The sequence below is a fragment of the Felis catus genome, chromosome B1 (assembly GCF_018350175.1).
Source record: "Felis catus isolate Fca126 chromosome B1, F.catus_Fca126_mat1.0, whole genome shotgun sequence".
NCBI classification, from domain to species: domain Eukaryota; kingdom Metazoa; phylum Chordata; class Mammalia; order Carnivora; family Felidae; genus Felis; species Felis catus.
This window is the reverse complement of record NC_058371.1, coordinates 145,202,005-145,220,657: the sequence shown is the minus strand read 5'-3', so window position 1 is coordinate 145,220,657 and position 18,653 is coordinate 145,202,005. Positions and strand designations below refer to the sequence as shown.

The 18,653-nt window shown below is 39.4% G+C and overlaps 1 protein-coding gene across 2 annotated transcripts in view; it reads left to right on the top strand.

Moving 5' to 3' along the window:
• The window catches only part of MTHFD2L (methylenetetrahydrofolate dehydrogenase (NADP+ dependent) 2 like), a 145,772-nt gene that overhangs the window by 61,045 nt on the left and 66,074 nt on the right, over window positions 1–18,653 (top strand). For both annotated transcript variants that reach the window (XM_023253047.2, XM_023253046.2), the window contains one exon: window positions 11,072–11,164. In XM_023253047.2, coding sequence (XP_023108815.2) covers window positions 11,072–11,164 — 93 coding nt within the window. The remainder of the gene's footprint in view (window positions 1–11,071; window positions 11,165–18,653) is intronic.

Genomic DNA, 18,653 nt, shown 5'->3' with positions numbered 1-18,653 from the left:
CGACAGCTCGAAGCCTGGAGCTTCCTTCTAGTTCTGTGTTTCCCTCTCTCTCCCCCTCCCCTCCTCTCTCTCTCTCTCAAAAAAAAAAAAAAGAAGAAACACTCTTTAAAAATTTTAAAAATAGGCATATCATTAAATCTTCATAGATATACTACCACTGCCAAGCACACTGCTTTTCGTATACTAGTGCTGAATATATGTTTGGTGAATTTATTTATTTGAGCCTAAACTATACTTTCTATGATTGGGTCACAAATTTCATCTTGAGAGCTCTTTAGCAGGAAAAAAAAAAAGAGAGAGACTACTTACCCAATTAAATGGCTTTAGGATTAAAAATAAATACATGTTCAAGATAAAGAAAACATTTTCTGATATTAAGACTGAAAAATAATTTCTCCTGAGGGGTCTTATACACAGGAAACTATACAATGAACTGAGTAATCTTCATAACATGCTTTCTAATTTCAGGAAATGGCCACATCTAATAGGACTATTTCTTTCATTGTTTAAGCATAAAGCCACCATTGGCATGTGTATCTTTTATTTCACTAGACATGTCTTTTCATTCTCTGTTTATGGGTCATTCTGTTCTTCCCAATTTCTAAACCAGTGGTTCTCAACCTTAGCTGCCCACTAGAATTATCTAGGGACTTTTAAAAATATAGCTGCCTGAGCCCAACACAGAACAATTAAATCAGAATCTTTCGAGTTGGACCAGAGTATCAGTATTTTTTAGAAAGCTCCATAGGAGATTCTAATGTAGTCAGGATTGAGGAGAACTGCTCAAAACATTGGAATAAACTCGGGGTTCACGTCTCATTCCAGAGCCATTTCTAGGTCATCCTTTCTAGTCCCAATGCTTTAAATACCATCAGTATTTCCCATGTTTCTAGACCCATGTAACCACTGTCTACTCGACATGTCAGCCCACTTGGATGACCAGTAGGCATTTCAAATGTACCATATACAGATCTTCAATCTTAATTTTACTCCTTATAATCTGTCCTGTTTTAGGAAGTGGCACTGTTATGCAACCTAGTTGCTTAGGCCACCCTTGACCTCTGTCTCTCACACCTTGTGTCTTATCCTTTAGCAGTCTGTATAAAATATACCCATGATCACCTCCACCAAAAAGATCCTAGTGGAGACAGCCATTATCTTTCACTTGAGGCACTACTAAACTTACAAACTAGTTTCTCTGCATTCACCCTTGTCCTATCTCCCATACGTAGTCTATATTTCACACAGTCGTTCTGAATCACCCGTGGGTGCCCATAACATTCAGAAACACATAACATCAGAATAAAATCCAAATTCCTTGAAACAATACGCAAGACCTTACAGGACCTGACCTGGGCTGCATCTTTTTACTCGGTTCCTACCATTCTAACCCTCTGTCACTGCCCTCCAGCCGTGGCTGCCCTTTGTTTCCTTAGAACACATCATACATGCTCTTGTATCTGGGTCTTTGACTTGGTTTTCCTTTTTCCTGGAATGCTCTTTTTTGAAGCTATTTACAATAAATTATTTTTCTAACTACCTTCGAGTTTCTGCCCAAATGTTATCTCCTAAGGCCATCCCTCACTACCTTATCGAAATAACACTCATGCTATTATTCTGTACTCACTCTGCATTTCTTTCTTCATGACATTTATTACTACATAGAATTTTATTATATGTGTGTTTTTCACTTATATATTGTCTTTGTTGAAAAAATGAGTCCATGACTTCAGTTCAATAATTTTTGGCCGAGTCCAGGGGTAGATTTTTTTAAATCTCTAGAGACACTGGTTGTCAGGACTCAGTGAGTCTTCCCTAATACTTTCTCTCAAAGTTACTTTGAGATAGTTGTCTAAAAGGAGTGAGCTTGAAAGGGCATTTGACTAATTAAAAGTGAAGCCATATTCCTTAGTTGTCATCTGCCTAATGGCCCAAGGTGTTTGGAAGGTAACAGAACGACTGATCAACAGCAAATCAGACCAAGCAGGTCTTGACCAGATACAAACACATTTAAAGCCTGGCCCATTTTAAGCATGAAAGGAGGGCTTAGATCTGAGTGCTCTGTAAATATATCCGAAATTATTTAAGTGATTTAATCCAGAAAAGGCAGCTCAAGTGGAAATAGAAAACTTACAGTAAATGGAATGCAGGAGTCAAGAGAATGCAGTATTGTTTCCAGATCTGGGAAATGGGCCCCTTGATCATTTTACAAATGGTAAAAATTAAATTTTGTGATAGAGGCACGTGTGTTTTCGGTCCTTAGCTGGTCTCTTACCAGTACTGCCAGTGCACACCAGGTAGGATCAGAAGGCAGAGTGTCATCGAAGATCCCTCCCTGGCTTCCTAAAAGAGGCAGGACAGTGGTCCAGAAATGCTGCTCTGCTGACTGAAGTGAAAATGTAGCAGTTGGCCAGCTCTGCTTTTATATCTATGAACTCAGCAATGCTTTTTTGTTTGTGCCCAGTGTAGATGGGGGCTCTAGAGTGACATGATTAAGAGCCGAGGCATTTGGGGTGCCTGGGTGGCTCAGTCGGTTAAGCATCCAACTTCAGCTCAGGTCATGATCTCGAGGTCTGAGCCCGAGCCCCACGTCGGGCGAGCCCGACGGCTCAGAACCTGGATGGAGCCTGTTTCTGATTCTGTGTCTCCCTCTCTCTGCCCCTCCCCCGTTCATGCTCTGTCTCTCTCTGTCTCAAAAATAAATAAACGTTAAAAAAAATTTTTTTTTAAATAAAAAGAGCCAGGGCATTAGAGCTGGGCTAAACTAGTTTGAATTCTGACCCTTATATGGTTTGTATGAGCTTGGACAGACTATTGGACTTTGTGTGTGTCCTCAGTTTCCTCATTTGTAAAGTGCAAATAGCATTATTTTCTACCTTATAAAAAATACCCTCACAGTGTTTTGTGAAGACTGTATGATATGAAAATGTGTGATAACATGCGTGAGGTGTAAAACAATGATAGACATGTGGTAAATTCTCACATAAGGGCCATTTTGATCACATACATGTAGGTTCTGTCCATTTAGCTTCCACAGAGATTTTCCCTGTAGGGAGGTTTTTGTTTGTTTTATGCTATGAGATGGAACAGCAGTTTACAAGAGAATAAGAGACACGCGTTCTAATCCAGAGTCTTTGGGCCTCTGGAGACCTTTGTCCAAAAACAGAACTCAGGCTTCTTTCTTGCTTTGGGTGCTGTTCTGGTGATGAATGCTGAGTTTTCCTGCCTGTAATGTCTTCAGTGATTGTTCCTTTAAACCAGACCATGGGGGCGCCTGGGTGGCTCAGTCGGTTGAGCATCCGACTTCAGCTCAGGTCATGATCTCACAGCTCATGAGTTCGAGCCCCGCGTCAGGCTCTGTGCTAACAGCTCAGAGCCTGGAGCCTGCTTCAGATTCTGTGTCTCCCTCTCTTTCTGCCCCTCCCCCACTCGCATTCTGTCTCTGTCTCTCTCAAAAATAAATAAACACTTAAAAAAAAAAAAAAACAGACCATGGTATGAGTTAATGCAGGGAGAATGATGCCGTTTTGTCTTATCCAGAGAAAGTGACTAAGCAAAACCTTACCTGTGAGATTCTAGCTCCTACTGGACTTGCCATTTTGCTTCGTCTGCGGATGCAGGTACAAGCAAGTATTTGAAGACTTGTCTCATGGAAAAGGAAGTTGAGACTTGTTCTGTGGTGCTGTCCAAGTTAGATCTAGAATCATGGTAGATCTTGCAAAAAGGTAGACCTCAGCTCTTGCGAGGAAGAAGTTTCTGACCATCTGGGCTAAATGACATGCTTTTCTTACATTCTTATAGAAACTAATTTACAGATGGGCAAGGATGGAGAAAGCATACAGAAACAAAATAGATTCCTACTCACATCAAAATCTGTCTTCTCTAAGAATTTGCGGTACTCCCCTCTGCTGTTCTCAGCCAGAGTAGAGAGAGATGCTCTGTGCCAACATGTAACTTAAAAACTTATAAACTCCTTTTAGCGTGGAACTTCCCCCGCTGTGTTCCTATTCTGATTTACATATCTGTTTCTCATATGAAAGTGTGGAATCGTGCGTCTCCATCGCTTCACATAGCTCTGGGATTCTTTCTTGATCGTTGAATAAATGAAGGTAGGGAATGACCTAGAAATGTCCAACAAAAAGAAACTCCTCATTTTAAGTTGTTCTAAGCAAAAACTGCTATTCTATTGTGAAGCATATTGTGCTGTTTGTTCCAGCTTCTTTTTAAATAGCAAATATTTTTATCCCTCAAATTGGCACTCTGGGTTAGTTGCCAGCAACTCTTCGCCACAATCTGCAATTTTGCATAAATTACAGTGTAATGATAGCCTAGAAAACTGCTCAGACAGCTCCCAGTAGACCATTCGTGACTGACTGTGGACTCTTGTATAGTAAGAAGCCTATCTTGCCCAGCAGTTAATTATTAAGTTCTAACAGAACTCTCAGATTCTAGGAGATAGGTTCTAAGTTTTTTATTCTTGCTCTATCTTACAAACATGATGTAAAGCACTGGGCACCGAGAAGTTGCTTAAGACTCTGCTTATAAACGTTTTTATCTGGGTCCGTGTGATAGTTAGAAAAATTAGGCCCTCGCCCAGGCTGATAGCATGTGCACCGTAAGAGGATAAAACTGAGTGTGGGAAAAAGTCATCTGAGGGTCAGAGATATGCATCATTCTACAGAGTAGCTGCTCCGACTTGTCAGTACTGGCTACCCAGGGAAGAGTTGAGGAGTTAGAAAGGATTAGGTACAGCAAGCCAGAGGATTCTCGGGAGAAAAGTAATAGGGCACCAGAACTGAAAACAGGAACGACAAGAATTTTCACAGGTTAACTAGCATATCATGTGCCGGATAGTCAGCTCTCAGGAGCAGGGACAGGTATCAAGGTGCTCATCTGCAAGGGGCAAAGGCAGAAGAGACTGAGGCATGATTTGAACACCTTTATATTTAATTCCCTTGATTTATCTCTCTTTTGCTATCACACTGTGGTCTCCTGCATAGTAGGCTGAAAGCCTTTCCCCGGGTGGATAGTGTTATAATCAGAAACTCATTGATCAAGTCGAAATATGAGTTTGATATTTCCCATGGGTATCACTAGCCCAACTCACTTAGGAGTAACAAGTTCACAAGATATTATTGACGGGGGAGTGGAATTACCTAAAAGATCTTTCTATACGCTTATTGAAATTCATCTTAATATTTTTTTCTTCTGCTTGACACTTTACAGGTTGTTCATTGTATGTATATACAACTCAGTGGATTATTATGTATCCCTCAATTCCTTGCTGAAACCATCAGTACTGACAAAGTGGGAAGTTTTTGTTTGGTTTTGGTTTTGTGGGGATTTGGGAAGCTCCCCTGCAAGAAGACACGCTTCCATGGTTGAGAGGACCTTTCTGCATATAGGGAAGCTGTACTAAGGTAGAGATGGTTTATTTATTACTGGTTTATAGCAAGTCAAAGAGAAGAGGAAACACAAGGGAAACTCGTAAACAGATTCCGCTCCGTGTAGCTGAGCAGAAGGTGGTGTCATGAACTGAAAGGAGAAAGACGGCTAACAGGGCCCCCTGCGTGACTCAGTTGGTTGAGCACCTGACACTCCATTTCAGCTCAGGTCATGATCTCACGGTTCATGGGTTTGAGCCCTGCATCAGGCTCTGCACTGACAGTGTGGAGCAAACTTGGGATTCTCTCTCTCCTTCTCTCTCTCCCCTTCCCTGCTCATGTGCTCCCTTTCCCTCTCTCTCTCTCTCTCTCTCTCTCTCTCTCTCTCTCTCTATCTCGATAAACAAATAAACTTAAAAATAAAAAAATAAAAATAAAAAACCCCAGCCTATTCTCACTAAAAAAAAAAAAAAAAGACTGCTATCAAGTACCGCTGTCTCTCATTGTTCTTCCTTTTTAAAGCTTTCCTGGTTATTGACTTTTCTTTTTCCTTATTAACTTCAGGATGAAATTATATTCTTCCAAAAAAATGGAAACTACCAGTTTTTATTGGAGTTGTATTCCATTTGTAATGAACGTAGGGAGAATTGTTATCTCTAGGATATTGAGTCTTTTACATAAGACATGGTTTATCTTTCTAGTTCTTCAGTCTTACTGATGTCTCTTGGTATTGTTCTGGAGATTTTTTTTTTACCACATAGGTTTTGCACATTTCTTGTTAAGTTTATTTCTTGAGTATTTTACTTCTTGTATTGCTATTCTAATGGAGTCTTGTCTTTCATTTTATCTTCTAATGTCTTGTTATATATGAAAGCTATTTATTACTGTATATTTACTTTTTATTTGGCAATTTGTTGAATTCTCTCACTGCTTATATTACAATTTTCAGACCTATTTAATATTAAAATCTTGACTTTATGTTTACTAATCTTCTCATTCCTTTTGTTTCTTTTTGGTTCCTTATCTACTTTTTTTAAGTTAAGTGATTGATTCACTTGTTTTCTTTTATTGATTTAATCATTTTAGTTCTTTGTTTTATCTTTATTTTATAGGATCTAATATATAGTAATTTCATTATAAATGTTTCTAGAATTTCTGCACTGTTGTTTTGTGTTTTCTTTTTGACCCAAGAATTATTTAAAATAGGGTTTAAAAAAATCCCACTGAAAAAAAAAAACTTTTGATTTCTTTTTTTAAATGTTTGTGTGTTTATTTTGAGAAAGAGAGAGAGAGAGAGCACAAGAAGAGGAGGGGCAGGGAGAGAGGGAGAGAGAGAGAAAGAGAGAGAGAAAGAGAGAAAGAGGGAGGGAGAATCCCAAGCAAACTCCCTGCTGCCAGTGCAGAGCCCGATGCGGGACTCGAACTCACAAACCATGAAATTATGACCTGAGCCGAAATGAAAAATTGGATGTTTAACCGACTGAGCCATCCAGGAGTCCAGAAAGAACCTTTTAATTTCTGACTTTTTCAATAATTATAACTTTATAGACTTGTGATGAAAGAAAATATCTGAAGTTTATCAACCTATTTTTTGGTATTAATTAAAATTCTCTTTGTAGCCAAAGAGAATACCATTTAAAAAATATTCTTTGGCTACATGAAAAGAAAATGTATGTTCTGCTTTCAAAATTTGATATATTGCAATAAGGTACATAACATTAATTATGTTATTTGCATTTTTTTTATCTTTGATCTGTTGTGGATTGAGAAAGGTGAATTAAATTCAGCAAATACAATGTGTTTCTTTTTTGATTTGTATCCCTTGTAATTTCTGCTGTATAAATTATATTTCTCTTACATGTTACTTATGTATTTCTCATTGTTGTGAGTTCATTTGAATCACATCTTTGCATTATAATTTTTTTTTTCAACGTTTATTTATTTTTGGGACAGAGAGAGACAGAGCATGAACGGGGGAGGGGCAGAGAGAGAGGGAGACACAGAATCGGAAACAGGGTCCAGGCTCTGAGCCATCAGCCCAGAGCCTGACGCGGGGCTCGAACTCCCGGGCCGCGAGATCGTGACCTGGCTGAAGTCGGGCGCTTAACCGACTGCGCCACCCAGGCGCCCCACATCTTTCCATTTTAATGTGTACTTTCTTTGTCCTATTTAATGGTAAATTTCTCCTTATCTGACAATAAGAACATCATCTCTTTTTTGTCCTTTCCCTGCTACGCATTTGCCTATCTTTTATTTTTGACATCCAAACAGCTTTGTTTTAGATGTACCTTATGTATAGAGTTAGATTTTGTTTTTGGTTTGCAAGCCAATTTGGAAATAGGATTCTTTTAAATAGATAACTTAGGAAAATTTGTTATGAAGATAAATATATCTGATCTGAGCTGTGTATTAGTTTCTGTTCTGTTTGTTGTTTTTATGGCTTTTACTTATTTTTTACGTTGTTTTTCTTTTTTATGTATGGTTCTTCTGATATTTAGGAAAGTTAGTCATTACTCTAATAGTTATAACTTTATGCAGTACTCTTAGTTGTCTATTTCTTCATATGGTATCTATTGATAGTCTAATTTAAAAAATGGGGGCTCCTGGCTGACTCAGTCAGTTGAGCATCCAACACTTGACTTTAGCTCAGGTCATGATCTCACGGTCGGGATCAAGCCCCAACTATGTCGGGCTCCAGAGTGAGCGTGGAGCCTGCCTCGGATTCATATTCTCTGTCTCTCTCTCTGCCCCTCCCCCAATTGCACATGTGTGTGGTGTGCATGCGTGTGAGTTCTATCTCTCAAAATAAATAAATAAATAAATAAAAATGATAAAATGCTTTTATTTTTCTTCCCTGATTCCATTTCTTTTGTCTCCGACCTGATATTTGCCAATAAAAATTATCTTTGTAATGTTTTTACCTTGTACTTCTAAATCTTTTTCTTCTTCTATTAGTTGATTGATCAGTTTTAAATGTTTTTTGATCCTAGTCATTAGATAACGTAATTAATGTTATGTTAATCTAGTTCGCAATCAGCAAACTTTCTCATCTTTGCCCTTCCCGTTCCAATTTTGTTAGTTATACCATTTTTTTCATATTTAGAGCAAATAGGATTTACATTTTGTCCATCACCCAGCTCTCATTTTTTTTTAGTCTTACTTTTATGATTAAATATATTCCAAACTTTTGGGGCGCCTGGGTGGCGCAGTCGGTTAAGCGTCCGACTTCAGCCAGGTCATGATCTCGCGGTCCGTGAGTTCGAGCCCCGCGTCGGGCTCTGGGCTGATGGCTCGGAGCCTGGAGCCTGTTTCCGATTCTGTGTCTCCCTCTCTCTCTGCCCCTCCCCCATTCATGCTCTGTCTCTCTCTGTCCCAAAAAATAAATAAACGTTGAAAAAAAATATATTCCAAACTTTCTAATAGTCCTTTTGCTGTTTTCCTTAGATATATGATATTGATTCATTAAAATTAATCATTTAACAAGTTCTTTAGGAAAAACACAAGGGAACAGTATTCCCTGAGTGCTTACAATTTCAAAATTGTAACCTTTATTCTTGGAGAATCATTTGACTGTGACTCCCATTTTTTTTTTTTTTTTTTACATGAGTCTCTTGCAAATATTGCTCTTCTGTTTTCTGGAGTTGAAGATACAAATTTGAATTTTTGCTCGTAATACTCTTCTTCTTTGATGTTTACAATCCAGTTACTTTACTGAAATTTTTCTCAATATTGACCATTATGGTCAATTTGTATGGATTCAAAGTCGTTTTTTTCCCCAGGTCCTGTGACTTTACATTCTTAATTTTTAAATTTTTGGCATAATGTTTGGTCATAACATTCAACTTTTCCATTGCGACACTTTTTGTTGTTGAGTGTATTGGTATGTTGGTAAGTTATTTTTTTTTAAAAAGGTTTATTTATTTATTTTGAGAGAGAGAGAGGGAGAGCACAAGCAGGGGAGGGGCAGAGAAAGAAAGAGAGAGAGAATCCCAAGAAGGCTCCTCACTGTCAGCACAGTGCCTGCCATGGGGCTTGATCTCACTAACCTTGAGATCATGACCCGGGCCAAAATCAAGAGTCAGGCACTTAACTGTCTGAGCCCCCCGGGCCCACCGGTACGTTGGAAAATTCTTGAAAAAAAAAAACTCCTTCTGTTTTTTTTTGGGGGGGGGGCTGCCAGTTTTAAAATATATTCTTTTATTTACTTAAAAAGTATAGTAAAGTTCACTCTTTTCGGTGTACAGTGCCATAAATTTAGATAAAATTTAACGGAACTCCACTAGAAGCAGAACAGCTCCATCACCCTCAAAATTTCCCTGGGCTGATTTTTACATAGCATTCGTTTACTAATTCTGTGTCAAATATTTTTTGCTTACTTATCATTGAGTGAGTTAGATCTTTTGGACCTCCTGTGGGTCAGGTACTTCTGCTGGGGACTGGGGAGAAGGTGCTGGGCAGCCTTCAGGTCCCTTCTTCACCACTTACACAAAGTCAAACCGCTTCCCGTTAAAATGGCCCCTCCACTTGAGTCTTTCAGTTACGAGGCAGTGTGAACCATCCTGGGTCCGAGTGGGCCTCTTCTGCCTCTATTTCTTTCTTCTCTGCTACAGATAAGAGATATATTTTGTATTTTTGATGTGGACCCTGCGCCTTCGAACAGTGTATTTTTGCGGTCATTTTCAGAGATGTGCTGCTACTGGCCATCTTGTTATTCTCTGCATTTCTTCGCTGCCTTTCTCCCTGTGTGTATATATTAACTCCGCTACTTCTGGGTAACTCGCACATATTTTTTGGAATCTATGGAAAATATGTCTTTCTGGTTTTGCTAAAAATGGAGGTTATATAGTTTTTGTTGTTGTTGTTAAATGTGTAGCACTTGTAGGTTATCTAGGAGAAGAGACAAGGTACTGTCTCACACAGCCACGCTCTGACTGGAAGTCCTTTTCTGACTACTCTCATCCTTGCCTTTCTTTCACTTCTCTTCCTTGGCTCACACTTAAAGCACTGGAAGCCGTCAGGCTGGTAACCTCTCTTATTCATATACCACGTCGTTAAAGCATGTATGAATATTTCCTGTTATATCTAAAGCCTCTTCATTATTTCCTAAACACGTAATTTCAAAGTTGGTCCATAGTTTTCCTGTTCTTCTGTTGGCTTGGAATGCCCTTTTCTTCTTTCTTGAATTGGTACACCCCGGCTCATACTTTGAGACCTAAAGTATATTGCCTCCTTTAGGAACCCTTCCTTGACACCTCCTCAGGAGGAGGCAGAATTAATCTCTCAGCTGTGCTCCCACAATGCATTGCCCCATCTTGGATGCACTTACTTGCTGTTTTCAGAGCTTATATACCTAATTATCAAGCCAACAAGTATCCCACGTATTTACATATTAACCTCAATACAGAACTTTCACGTGCTGGGTTTCTAGGACCTTACTTAGATCTCTCTTTTGATGGTCAGCACATACTCTCATTTGGTCTTATTTGATTTTCCACTGGTTGATTGGAGGGTATAATATTTTCGGTCATCTAGGTTTTCTTATCTTAGCTTTTATTCTTAAAGTGTTGTAATCATTTGAAAGCAATTTTCCTACTCTTAGGATATAACTGAATCTCCCCTAGAATGACAGCATCCATAACTTTTGAAAAAGCTCAGTACCTATTAATGGGAGCTCTTCTCCATTCCAGGTGATGCAACCGTGACAATAGCTCACAGATACACTCCCAAAGAACAATTGAAGATCCATATGCAGCTGGCAGATGTTATCATAGTAGCTGCCGGTAAGTCTTTGGTGGCTGTTATTTGGTGGAATGTCATCAGCAGAGTAATTCCTGCCCTAATTGCTGACATGTCTGTAAAAACAGCTTCTTGGGAGAGTTCGGTATATGTATGACTAACTTCCATCGACTGGATTCTGTCTCTCGGCAATTATTATAGTGGTTTGTCGTGCCTGCGTTAACATTTGTCACTTCATTATGGAAAACCCAAGTAGCCTTTGGAATGACAGGTTAAGCACAAGAACAAATGTGCAGGTTGCCAGTTCCTTCATAGACATGGTTGATTCTAAATGTGAATGAGTTATGGGGAGGCTGGTAGGAAATGCTCTTGATAAGATAGCCAGGGCTAGCTCCTGTGGGACCCTTGGAAGGACTTTGATATAAGCCAAGAAAGGCTGAGAGCAGGAGGTTGACATGGCCTGGCTTATGTTTTTAGAAGAGCGCTTACACTATGTCAAGGAGTATTCGAGAGGAGCAAGAGTAGGAACAGAGGACAGTTACTGCATTTTCATTTACTGGATGTAGGATTTTTCCTCATTTTCTATTCACACGTACAAAAATGATTCTACCCTTTGCTTCTACCTTTCCTCTTGCTACATACACATAGGATTTCTACATTGCAGACAATTGTGAATCGTCTTGTTTATCCAAGGCTGAACGAGAGCCTTTTGTATTTTATCAATTAGATGTTATTGGTATTTTCTAGACTTTACATCTGAATTTTTGAGTAGTTACAAACTATGAAAGCAAAGCAAAAGTTCCAGAAGAAACAGTTTGATGAAGCGGATAATGGTCATTTAAATTAGTTTCACCCAAATTTAGTTTACTTTCTTATTCTGTTATAGGCCCTTCTCAGGAACTCAGAATATACATGTGATCACTCCAGGTAGAGTAATTTGCCTCCTGATAGAGTAAACATAGAAATATTCCCTTTTCCAGGGGCGCCTGGGTGGCTCAGTCAGTTGAGCGTCCGACTTCTGCTCAGGTCATGATCTCACGGTCCATGAGTTCGAGCCCCACGTTGGGCTCTGTGCTGACAGCTCCGAGCCTGGAGCCTGCTTCAGATTCTGTGTCTCCCTCTCCTTCTGCCCCTCCCCCGCTCATGCTCTGTCTCTCTCTGTCAAAAATAAAATAAACATTAAAAAATTAAAAAAAAAAAAAAAGAAATATTCCCTTTTCCAGAAGTCCCCAGTAAGCTGGTACAGCTAACCACATTTCCAGTTTTTCTGAGAAATTACATTCAGGTAATATTAAATGAGAACTTTTTAACAGGATTGAGAGGAGTAAGACAGATATTTAGAGATGCAATAAAAAGTGTCAGACTACAGTGAAATACTACTGCAGCAACTGATATATGCATAGAAGATTATGAATATTGACTTCTTTTATGAAAGAAGATTATGAAAATTGACTTCTTTTTAGAAACATTGGATTTACCTACAAGAGTCAGAATTCAGTGAGTAGAGAAGAATTTGGTCATCTTCATTCATCCCAAACTTTAGACAGAGTGAAATTTACGTTCTCTTTACAAGGTGCTACTTGACTCTAATGTTAACTGGTAAAGAATGTTTCACAATCAATCTTACTTTCTATTTATCAATTAAAATATTGAATGAATATTTTTTTCTAGTGGGGCAAAAATTCCTCAATGTACATTCATGCTTATGTTTTTCTTGCCATGAGAAATGGCAGATGGGTGGTCCTCTTTCAAGAACCACTGACATTCTCTTGTGAATAAAGCAAACTTTATGTCACAGTCCTTATCACCATCACTGTCATCATCCGTCAGTGTCTCTTATAGACTCACTGTTTGCTCCTTTGTAGAGGCCTGAATCAGCACTGAGAACAATGTGTTAAAAAATAAGATGGGAAAAGAAAAAGGGAAATGAAGGAAGGGAAGGGAAAGGAGGACCAAGCCTCTATAAAATTAACAAGAGAGGAGCCAGGAGGTACTCAGGCTCGTAGGTGTGGAGACAGTATTGAGGCTGTCTAGCAACCATCCCAGTCAAGGCATCCTGCTACCACCAGAGGGCACCAGTCAGGTGCCAGCTATTATAGACAGCCACATTCCATCCACAGTCCATGGAGTTTACCACACTCCATCCCAGTCATGGAGGACATTTTGGATGAAGATAGTGTGAACAGGTCTTGTGCCTGCCTCGTATTCCAGCTCTAATGCCTGTAACTAGAAACAAAGGCATTTTGTAGAATGCTAGAAGACAGCCCCGTAGATAACCCTGCAGCTGTCCTGAAGGAATAAATATTTGGATAGTGGGAAGTTTGGAGAAAGAAAATTGAGAGTCCATAAAAAATAACTAAAGATTGCTACATTTCCATGTCCCTAATAATTACCTGGTGAATTGAAGGATAAAATATATAGATATTGGTAAATTACAGTGAAATTCTAAAGAAAGCATGAATTAACATAAAAAAGAAACTCCGTATCATCGGACGATAGGAATGAAATCTTACAAAAATGACCACATCATGCATTATGTGTGGGAAATAAACAACTACAATTAGCAGTGGGTATTAAAGAAGAAGATAGTGATCTAATGGCAGAGGTAGCTGGAACAGGGAGGGCTGGATTGTTGTCATAACTAGAATGTCAGCATATATGGAAACAGTCCCATCTAGAAGTCAGGAAGAGAAGGAGGAGTGGTGTGTGATGTATCAGAGAGATCGATAATGTCTTTCGACAATGTCTGAGGGATGACAGAAAAGAATGTAGTGAGTGATGAAATCTTGGAATGGGCTTGCAGGAGAAAAAAGTAAAAAAGGAAATCATTGTGTAAAGATCCGGAGGCATGAATAAAATTAGCTTATGTTAATATTAATCTCACCCCTCTAGCTTCTCAAATTCCCATAGTCCTATCCTTATAGGTTTAACAATGAATCACTTACTTTTTAAACACCTCTCCGCACATTGGACATTTAATTTCAAAGCTCAAATCTGAAAATCAGATCCTGTCAAACTATGCATTCTGAAATAAGAAGCTTCAGGTCCCTCCTCAAAACTACTCTCCAGGTTCACAGAGAGAATGAATCTGTTTCTAGGGCACTTTACTGTACCATGTTTATGGCACTTATCACCTTCTGTCACCTTCACTAGACTCTAGCAGGGATGGGACTGGTATTTTTTTTTTTTTTAACTTGGTATATAAGTGCTTCAGACAAAATCTGACACATAGTGGGTACTCAATGAGTGTGTGCCATATTCATTTTGAAATTACAACTGGAGCATGGACTTCGTCAAACTGATACAAATTTAGCTGATGAATTGTTAAGAATATAATTTTATAAAGGTGGAATGAATCATCTCTCTAGTTACTGATTGCATCACACAGTGGTAGCATGACTTTGGTAACTACGAAACATTCCTAGTTTGTCATCGTAAAGTAAATTGATAAAGTCATAAAGGTGAAAGATTTGTCCATACAAGAGCAGTTTGTGTCATTAAGTGGATGTTTGGATTGATTTGATTTGAAATATTAAGATTAAGAAATTCTGAGCAGGGTGAACACAGTAAAGAGACTGTCGTAGACATCTAAAATATAGTAAGACTGTTAAACCGTTGAATGGAAAGAAATGGTTTAAGGGAAGGCCTCATTGGCTCTGCAAGGCTAGTGATAAAGAAGGAAAAGCCAGCCAGGACAGGGCACCGATGTTAAGAGTGCGTTAGAAGATCCTTTGACTCATTTGTATCTCACGCTTCCAGGAGACTGGGGGAAACCCTAAGTCTATAAAAGTTCTAGGAATCTTCATTATTCAAGCAGGATAGGCAGGTTTTTTCCAGACATTGTCCGGAAGACCCCCCACCCATGTGAGTAAACTGAGCTAGCTTCATTCAGAAGACGAGCTGCTGAGTCAATGCCACTTGCATATTAACCTCTGGATACAGAGTGTCATAGTTGGTGAAAGCTGGCGTTTTGTCCACTAAGCCATCCCCTCCAGCGTGATGAATGAACCTTCACAGTCGTAACTCTAGCGTCTCTATTGCAACACTTTTAATGACAGACACTGTAATATAAAACAGGATAAATAGGCAATTCAGTAGAGTAATTTGGAGTACTCATACTTACTCGTCATAAAATAAAGGTGACCAACCAATTTCTTTTCACGACTTTTCCCATCATATCATCAGGTTTTGGATACACTCCCATCAAACATCATCTTAGGTTCTCAATAGAGTTTTCCCTCTGGTGGATTTCTTCTTCCTTGGAGCAGGGTTAGTAATTTTCTGGATGCCAGGACACTGAGAAATTCCAAGGGGTGGGGCATGGAAACTTTCTGTTCCACCATATCCACAGCTCATGCAACTCAGGAGTGGAACTTGCCTCCTTACAGCCCTGGGCGCTTTCTGAGTGGATGCCAACACATTTCATGGTTTCACTAATGCTAGTGTTCTTTCCATATCTTATTTGTTTGTGTGCTTGTTTATTTTAAATTTTAATGTTTATTTATTTTTGAGAGAGAGAGAAAGAGAGGGACACAGCACGAGTGAGTGAGGGGCAGAGAGAGAGGGAGACACAGAATCTGAAGCAGGCTCCAGGCTCTGAGCTGTCAGCACAGAGCCGGATGTGGGGCTCAAACCCACGAACCATGAGATAGAGAACCCGGCATGAGCCGTGAGATGATGACATGAGCCAAAGTCGGACGCTTAACAGACTGGGCCACCTAGGCGCCCCTGCTTGTTTATTTATTTATTCCATTTGAGAGAAAGAGAGAGAGAATGAGAGAGCATGCACACAAGCAGGGGAGAGTGGCAGATGGAGAGAGAGACAGTCAGAGAGACAGAGAGAGAGAGACAATCTCAAACAGCCTCCATGCTCAGCTCAATCCCACAACCACAGGATCATGACCTGAGCTGAAATCAAGGGTCAGACGCTCAACCAGTTCAGCCACCCAGGCGCTCCTCCATATGCTATTTCTTATTCTCCATATTGGCCCTGTAGCCTCAGTTCCCCCACTTAGAAGTCCTTCCTGCCTTCCTAAATGCATCATCTATCTCAATCTTGTCAGTTATCTTCAATGGTATAGAGTAAGAATTTTCAGAATTTAAATCCCAGCCCTGCCACTTGCTAAGTGTGTAACCTTGGTTAAGTCACCCCACGTGTCTGAGCCTCAGATCATTGGTGTAAAGAATTATGGTTTCTAACACTGTATTGTGAAGCCAGCCAGGCCGGGGAAGGAACATGGCACAGTGCCTGGCATATTGCAAATGCCCGATACAAATCATATGCTAATATGTTATCTGTTGGTCCTTCTTGGGCCATTGCATATGAATTTAAAAGTGATTTGGAAATAAGAAATCAGTTGATTAGCAAGCTACAACTCTGATATAACTAAGGGAAAAGACTTTTGGTTACTTTTGATACTACCATAGTATCAAAGTCGACTGGTCATCATAAACATAAATTAATGAATGAAGTGACTTACAGAGAAGAGACCAACTTCATAAAAGATTTATTTTTACTTAAGATTTATGGCTTCTTGGGATACTGCCTTTTGCTCGTAGCTGTGCATTCTGTTCTCCCTGGATGAGACCCTCGTGGCCTTTGTCTTGTGGTACAGTATGACTTTGGGAGAGGTTAGGGAAGGAGAGACACTTAGCTGAAGGGGTTTATTCTCTCAGACCTCTGTCCACCCTTTCAGTCTCCCTCTCCCATTCTAGCCCACACCATCAATGCCACTTGCACATTAACAGAGTGTCATAGTTGGTGAAAGTTCGTCACCAACTAAGCCATCCCCAGAGCCTCCCTGATGCACAATACAGAAGCTTCCTCACAGTGTGAGAGGGTGCTTGACTATTGACTGTTTTCCTGATGTCAGTAGTACATCCCTACCGTGAGAACCTAGCAAACATGTACCATAAGCCAAAGTCAACCACAGTTAACAGTTTGGTGTTTGGCCTTCCACTATTTTATATTTGCATGCAAATGTAAATAGTTACATAGTTCCTTCACCCTGCCTGTACCATTTGCATTTTACAGCTCCACACTGTGTACCTGTTTCCTCATAAAATGCATTCTTCTGAAACGTGATTTCTTATGGCTTCATAGTATTCTATGCTGCTGGGTATAATTTATTTATTCAGTTCTTGATGGGGGGACATTTAGATTATTCCCAGTTTTTACTATTATGAACATTGTAGTAAACAACTGTGAACACCTTTGTGAGCACCTGTGATTATTTGCACAAGGAACCTGTAATATCTATTATATTGGTCTTAAGTGCTTTATTTGCTAACGAATGGTTACTTGTATTTTCAAAAACAAAACTAATATTTAAAGCTTTGTGTATAACAGAAACTATATATGTGCATGTAATACCAAGCGATATTTTATGCCTTTCATGGGCGTTGTTAAACAGCCTTACCACACACAAAAGTAATGGACGTGTATTATTTGTAACCCCTTCTGTAGGCCTATCGGCCATTACACATCAGTATGCCACCAGGCCTTAGGGATGCACACAGGAGGATGGCAGGGTGTGGCGTAAGGGGGAAGGGACAAGAATCGGAAGCAGGATGTGCATAGAAGCATGGCCTTTAAAGTCAGGAGGACCTGGGTTCAAATCCAGTTTCACCCAGTTCGAATTTAAAAATCACATTTAATTCTCTGGGCTTCATTTGAAACTATCGTAAGATGGAAGTAATAATACCAATGGTACAGGGTGCCGTAAGAATTAAGTGCCCAGCACATAAGTGGTGCTAAAGAAATGTAGTTTCCCTTCCCTTCAGTCTGACTTTGTGTTGTGACCCTCTGACTAAAATTACCATATGCTTTAAATGAAAATTTGTCATGCAGCACCAAAAGGTCAAGTTGCTGTTACTTTGACACGTAGACTGTAAAAGGTGCGTATGACCTTGTAAATTTTTCCTTGACCCGTGTTATCTTCAAATAAGCAAAAATGCCCTTCCCCCCAAACTGAGCACCTAAGAAGCATCCCAAGGCTTTATTTCTTTTTCTTCATTTTTCCTGAGGCCCTTATAATTTTTTTCTCAACTTGTGATTGCACGGACTTGGGACAAAAGGGGTTATGATCTTTTCGTCACCAAGTGTTTTTAGCTGATATCAGTATGTGGGAAGCAGAGATTGATCTTTCTTTGGAGGTTCTTTCCTTTACATGTTTTTCTGCTTCCTGATTTTCTTGAGCAAAACAAGTGTTGAGCAGCAATATCTAAGGGTACTTCAGTAAAGAGCAATTAGATCAAAGATCTATCTTTATTATGGAGAAATAGAGATTTTCTTTGAAATATATCTTGAATTGTTAAATGATAATGTCATTTAGAGCTAATTCCACTGGGTTGCATATATGTGGATCACAGGGAGGAAGAATCCTTTCAAGATAATGTCTCTAGCCATTGGCATTATCTCTGTTAGGTTTTCATGGCCAGGTCTTTAAAAAAATTTACATTATGAAGTATTAAAAATGCGCATCATTTAAAAATGCACATCAAAGTGAGCAAAAAAACAACGCTAACACCTAC